At 38.5% G+C, this 7,153-nt stretch overlaps 1 protein-coding gene across 1 annotated transcript; it reads right to left on the bottom strand.

Moving 5' to 3' along the window:
• Positions 1-237: 237 nt before the first annotated feature.
• Positions 238-3,739, bottom strand: LOC116170220. The gene is made up of 3 exons (XM_031486452.1): positions 3,704-3,739; positions 2,853-3,540; positions 238-1,039 (listed from the first exon to the last, which is right to left on the bottom strand). The coding sequence occupies exons 1-2, from the start codon at positions 3,737-3,739 to the stop codon at positions 2,869-2,871; spliced, it is 708 nt and encodes a 235-aa protein (XP_031342312.1). The 3' UTR covers positions 238-1,039; positions 2,853-2,868.
• Between the last annotated feature and the right edge of the window lie 3,414 nt (positions 3,740-7,153).

Raw genomic sequence — 7,153 nt, 5'->3', positions numbered from 1 at the left:
AATTCTAACTTCCTAAATAACTGGGTCAGGATTATCTTGCTGCCTGTAATATCGAAACAGCAAAATCCATGTCATCTGTGATGGGCAAGTTATAGAAATTTCTAAACGTATTGGATTCTCTTGACCAACCAGCAGTTTTTAGGATTGTTGCCAATGGTACTCCTCTTTTTGGCGCTGTTGACGTTGATGCATGGCGTGTGGAGTGAGGCTTAAATTTGGATGTGTCAACACCTGCTAGCTCCATTGTTAACTTCACCCACCGGCTGATTGTTTGCTTAGTGGCTTCTCTATGCGGACGTTGATGGGTCAGGAATAAAAAATCAGCCTGCTGTGACCGAAAAGAACTGGTTACTACCAAATATCTTTTTAACAAACTAGCAACACATAAAGCTGGTTCATCTGAAAATAAAGGTATATGTAAGCTAGACGGAGTACTTGACGACGAAGAAGTTTTTAATTTATCTGTGATTAAAACTTGATAGCCCGTAGATGATACTTTAATATTTGACGGTCTAATCAAGGAAATTGTCTGCAGTCTATGACCCGTAATTAAAGCTAACAGAGTTGCTAGTTTGAGATTGAGAAATTTTAGAGATAGTGATTCCGTCGGAAATAATCCTTTCAAATAGACCAATAGAAGTTTTGGATCCCAAGTGATGTTGTATTTTGGTAAGGCTGGCCTCAAGTTGGAAATTCCTCGCATAAATCGCCTCACTCTAATGTCCTCCCCTACCGAATTTGGTAAAATTAGAGATAATGCAGATCTATGACAGTTAAAAGTGCCATATTTGTAGGGGTGATGTTCTAAGGTATTTTGCAAAAACAATAATACCTCCTGTGGACCAGCTTGGAAGATGGGAATATTCTTCTCAATGCAGAATTTCCACCAAAGCTTATATGTGCTATTATATTGAGACAAAGTTGATTTACTTAAGGATAAAACCGCCGTATGAATACAGCTACTCGGAAAGCCTTTTAGTTCGAACGCTTCCCGGATAATCTTGCCACAACCAGGGTAAGATTCAATGGGTGTTCCTCCCTGAAAGGAGAAGACAGTAAATTAGATGCCTTTTCTAAATACATTTCTTTTTCTTTTAATTTTGAAAATAGTGGATACCAAGCTTGAGAGGGCCAAAAAGGCACCACCATAATACCCTCTGCTTTATCCTGGACTATTTTTTGAATTGTTCGCAAAATCAAAGAAAAAGGTGGAAAGGCGTAAAAATTCAGATCTCTCCAATTAACCGTAAAGGCATCTACTGCCACCGAGTGTGGGTCCGGTAACCACGAGATATATTTTTTGCATTTATGATTATTACAAGATGCAAAAAGGTCGATTTCTGGAATGCCAAAAACCGCCACAATTCTGCTGAAAGCCGAAGGAGCCAGAGACCACTCGGTTTCTGTAGGTAACAATCTAGACTCTCTGTCTGCCAGAGAGTTGCTTTTAGAGCTAATGTAAGCTGCTACCAGGACAATGTTGCGCCTCTCACAAAACTGCCAAATGCTTCTAGCCAAAAAAATTAAATTTTCAAATTTTATACCTCCCATTCTGTTAACATAGGACATGGCTGTGGTGTTATCCGTTCTCACCAAAATATTGCAAGATTTTCTCTCTCGCGATACTACGTAGACTGTTATAAATCGCCTTTAATTCCAAAGTATTTATATGTAAATTCTTTTCAGCTTCACTCCACCAACCGTGAGTGCAATGTCTACCAGCCCATGTCCCCCATCCACTTAACGATGCGTCGGTGAAAATTTCCAGATCAAACGAATCGCACCGAAAATTTTTAGAGCAATTTGGTATATTTCGAATCCACCAATGTATTATAAACCTAATACTACCTTATTTGACAAAATCATGTCAGAGTTCTAATTAGTCATTAATTTTTAAGTTTAAAAATTTCTCTCTTTCTAAAATTTTAGTATAAAGCCAGCCGTATTGTACTGCTGGACAAATTGATACTAAAACTCCTATTAACTTGGCAAAATCCCTTATCTTGCAGCGTTTTACTCTTAAGAAGTAAGAAATCAAACTAACAATTTTTAATTCCTTTTCTATCGGAAGCCTTAGCTTCAGTGACGAACAATCCAGAGTAAAACCTAAAAATTTTTTGACTTGTTTTTGGCTCTAGGTTACTTTTCTCTCGATTTATAAGAAATCCTAGAGATTTTAAAACTCCCGATACATATTGTGTGTGCTTTTGACATTCCGAAACGGTATCTCCAATAATAAGAAAATCATCCAGATAGTTAACGCAGCACACACCCCTTTGTCTAAAATGTTGAACCACCGGTTTCAATAATTTAGTATAAGTGTAAGGTGCAGATGCCAACCCAAAGGGGATGCATCTAAATTCATATAGAGACCCCTCAAAACTAAATCTCAAAAATTTGTAAAAGTTAGGGTCCACTGGTATGGAATAGTAAGCATCCTTTAAATCGATTGTGGTTAAAAAACTACGTTTTTTAACTAAGCGAGAGGCCGTACGAATATCCTCCATTTTAAAATGAGGTGCCTCTACAAAATAATTTAATTGTTTTAAATTCAGAATAAACCTTTTCTTTCCATTGGGTTTATCTGCTAAGAAAATCCGGGAAATGAACTGTCCTAACTCGGGTTCACATAATTGTATAGCTCTCATAGAAAGTAGATCCGCTATAGTGTTCCTTACTAACGTAAGTTCTTCCGGAGGAAACCAAGAATCCTTCGGAGGAAAGCTTTGTTTCGGTACTGACAAAAAAGGTATTTTATACCCTGAAATATAATCCAGTACCGTGGCATTTGAAGTAAACTTTCTCCACTCCGAAGAAAAGAACGACAATCTGCCCGCTATACAATTACTTACCTCTACTTCCTGTTTCTCATCGAGTTCCTGTAACGTCTCGTAGTTTGATGCGGAGTTTGGGGATGGCGCCCTCTTTGTACATTTTCCTTCCCCATCGAACGTACTGGGCGACGCAAGTTTTTTGAATGTCCAGAAGGGACCTTGGATCCCCTGGTCCCCTTCCTACATTTGGTTGTGAAACTCGAGGTAAAGAAGAAGTTTGGGGTGCGACAAGCTCTTTCCCAGATTTGGCTAAAGCTCTGGCAGCTGCCACTTTTACGCCAAAATCTTTACCAAACAGCATGTCGTCTGCCGAAGAGGTTTCGGCGATATCTTTAACTACTGGGTCCCTAGCAAGTGCTGGTACCAATAAACTTCTGCGAGTTTGAGTAACCGTGGTGAATAAATCAACATTAGCCTGGCCCGCCTGCCAAAATTTACTCAAAAGAGCGTCTTTTAATTTTTTAGGTAAGAGGTGATTTTCCTGCAATAACAGCCCCAATCCTTCGCCATTAAGAATAAGAGCGCGTGCTATAGAATTCTGTAAATTCAAATAGCTCTCGTCTCGCTTTTTGTGTAGCGTCGACAAGTTAACTAACAATTCCGGGTTTAACGCCGGTGGCGACAAGTTTGGTAGATTGGTAGGAATTTTAACATCCTTTAAAGTGTCTTTGTCTTTAGGAGGAATTCCTTTACGTAAACTTACGTTCTATCTACTGGCTAAAGCCTTATTTAAAGTAAATAAATTTATTTCATCATTTGGCTCTTCTCCTAGAATTTCAGTAAAGTTGTAGTCCTCCTCTAGGATGAGTACATCGTCTGTATCATCCAAAGGAGATGCCGCCCGGGAAGGTACCGCGCTAGGCGTGTACTCTTCCTTGGCTTCTGGCAAAATTAAATCCGGACATGACGACGGTACCTCAGCCTCCGAAGCCGCTGTACAGGTTGGGGATCGGTCACCGACGACTAGATCCTGGTGAGCAGAGCGCGAACAAATGGCTGACGAAGTTCCGGGAGAAGGACGCTCGCCGCTTCCCCTTGGTAATTCCGAAACTCGAGAAAGGGAACTACTGTGCCGAGAATGGATTCTTTGTTCTAATAATATTAAGCGGCGTAGAATATCGTCCGACGCGACGCTGACGAAGCGGTTTTCTTGGCTGCTTGAGCGAGGTCGTTTAAAACGACGCTTGTCGCTCCTGCCCCTGCTTCTAGAACGTGATCGAGAACGTTTTGAATGCTTTCCCATACCTAACTATAAAGGGGGAAAACTGATTAAAACTTCCCCTAAACAAGGAAACCGCCTCGAATAGAGGTACAAAGTTTCCGTGTGCTAAAAGAATAAGGTTATAAACCTACTTACTGTACGCACAAGTAACTAAAAAGCAAATCACTAATAGAAAAAGCTGAAATGCAAAAAGCAAGCACATGCAGCGCGTAGCACAGAAACGGTAATGAAGCTTGCACGCGGTGACGAGTGCGCCGTGCTTACAGCGCCGGTTTGAGAATTTTGTTCTCTTTTCTTTAAACATGTGCTCGTCACGCAGTAGTCCAGGGACGTACTACGTTGTAATAATTCTGATATCGAGGACTGGAGGTCGAAGTAAAATAAAGCATTGAACATGAGATTACGAATATTTGTTTGATGGAATATAATTGAAACCTTGACGGCATTTAACCTCTAAGGATGTATTCTTCTGCATATTTTGATGGAATAAAACCTAAAAAATGTACGTGAAAATAACCCTCTACAAATTGGTTTATTTTCCCTCGGATTGCTGAAATTACTAGAAACTCTATAATAACTAGGTCGATAAACACACGCGATAATAGCTATTTATATATCAAGTACATAAACTGGGTCTTTATGGACGAGCCGTTTATTTAGCCGAGCGAGCCTGCGACCCTTAAAAATGAAAATTTCATGGAATTCAATAAACGATAAAATCTATATATCATTGACAATAGATGTCAAGCATTTGTCAAGTATTTCTAAAATACTTGAATTTACCTTGGATTGACACCTAAGTACGACTGTCACATTGACAGGCGGCCGTTTTACTTTATCATTATAGACTAGGCCATAATATTGTAAATTATGATTACTAATTGCGATTATAATCACCGCATTATCAAGCAGTCGTACATAAACTGCTTTTAAAATGACTCCTGAATGCAGTTTTATTACCTTTGAAATTAGGCGTTACCTTCTTATTTGTTGGTTTTGTCAGGGACCGGGACCCAAATGAAATATCGGTTCCGGTTCTGCTTATATTAAAGCGAAAATATTTATAACGGTTCCGGTCCGGTTTCGGTAAAAAATGAAATAACGGTTCGGTTCTGCGCATTTTTTTCGGTCCATAACGATTATTTTCGGTTATGTATGGCATTATATTATTATATAATCATTATAACAACGTGATTTTTTAATTGAAAGAAAAGTCATGAATAGCAAAACGTGACGTATCGTGTAGCTAATTACGACAAGGGGAATCAAGGAGGAAGAGGGAAATATGTATTTACACTTAATTTATTACTAAAAAACAGAAAATTTTATTTTCTAAAACCTCGCCCCTCCTTTTTTATTTTTTTAAAGTAGTGGCTAAATTAGCGCCACCGCCATCGTAATGCCTTCAATTTCGACACCTTATTAAACATTTATAATCCACCGATAGCAATCAAAGAGTAATACTTTATCAATTGGTTCAACGTGGTTGCTGGCGCATCCTTCAACTCCCAATAACCTGTTAAAAACCGTAAAAAACCGAAAAAAGTAATATGTGTTCCGGTTCTCAATACGTTTCCATTTCTGAAAAAATAACGGTTTCGGTTCGGTTTTCGGTCCAGAAAAAATACCGGTTTCGATCCGGTTTCGGTTCTTTTTCGGTCCGGTCCGGGTCCCTGGTTCTGATGATAATTTTTTCTATACTTTTTTTCCCAAAAAACTGTATAGGTCGACCATAAATTGCATTGCAAGAACTCGACTAACGTAAAACTGGACACGAACACGACGACGTAAATAAGTTAAAGCTCACAAAACGTTAAATCACTATGAATAAACTAATAATTTCAATAATTCACCTGTCGTAAAAATAGCAGGCCCTCCTTTTACCATGTAAACAAAATTTTATCAATTACTCCAATTATTAAACTATTAACACCCATGTGCCCATCAGATAACTTCTAAAGATAAAGAAATTGTACACAACGAAAATGTATCTACATAAAGTAATTGCGCAAATTAAAATTATGCGTGGTATCAGAGAAACAGGTGTTTTTAAAGTTCGGAAAAATTAGACCAAAAGGGTATTTTACTTGTAATAAATCAGGTGTGCCCAAAGTAGTTAAGAACCGCTGGACGGTTCCATAGCCACTTGAAATATTAAATTAGATTTGTCCTGAATTTAGTATTTCAAAACGATTGTCTTCATGTGTATTACTGAGTAAATCCAACGCAGTTTGGGGTACTTCGTCGTACAATGCACAAATTGGAATATCCCGATTTGATCGAAGGGGAAATTTAAAACGAAGAAGTTTTTGTTGCAGCCCTTAGACGTCAAGCGTAAAAGATTGATGTTGACGCGAAAGACTCTTTCTCGTCCGATATGCGAAATTACCATTTGTGTGCTGGAATCCATCGATAGAGGATAAACGCCGATTAGGTAGCCTGCATTTAGGAAGTGGATTTGTGTTGAAATTGCGTAGAGGGGTAGGTGCACTGCAAACGTGAATTTATCGGAATTGTTTACAAATAAACTTTCCCGTTGCCTTTTGTACTTTGCGAAATATATTACTCTATTATTGCTGTGATATTGGGATTCGTATGCCAATGAATGCCACTACAAAGGATAACAATGGTCGATTTCTAACAGGGAACTAAGATAAATTGTAGACTTAATTTATCTTCTTAAGGTTTACATCTCACCAAAACATAAGTACCTACCCGCTTTCAACATAGCCCTGGGGAAAACTAAAAAAATTCGACAAATTCCTGGACTCTGTAAGTCATTATCGATGCATTTGTTCCACAGGAGGTTTTGTTAAATCCTTCTATCAGTTCCGTGAAAAGCTCTCTGACAGTAAACTGGTAAAAGACCGTTCGCGTCTCAAGTCTTTGCCAATAGTGTGACCTATGGTTGTATCTTTTAGAATTAACACGTGAAACATTACGCTCATACCCTCGGATGGCCTATTTATATTGATATACAACTCTTCTTTGATTCAAATTTTAACGCATTTTTGATTTTAAAAAGGGAGCTTATTGTTTCAACTGTCGACTGTTCGGACCCCTTTTATAAATCGATCGATCGGAGTATCGTAGAACT

The sequence above is a fragment of the Photinus pyralis genome, unplaced genomic scaffold (genome assembly GCF_008802855.1).
Source record: "Photinus pyralis isolate 1611_PpyrPB1 unplaced genomic scaffold, Ppyr1.3 Ppyr1.4_LG5, whole genome shotgun sequence".
NCBI classification, from domain to species: Eukaryota; Metazoa; Arthropoda; class Insecta; order Coleoptera; family Lampyridae; genus Photinus; species Photinus pyralis.
This window is presented reverse-complemented; position numbering and strand designations above follow the sequence as displayed.

Excerpts from the sequence above, each read along its gene's own strand:
- LOC116170220 (XM_031486452.1), bottom strand. The coding sequence starts at position 3,739 with ATGTCCGGATTTAATTTTGCCAGAAGCCAAGGAAGA. Across the intron at positions 3,541-3,703 it reads TTGCCAGAAGCCAAGGAAGA|AACGTAAGTTTACGTAAAGG; the intron begins GTACACGCCTAG and ends GCCAGTAGATAG.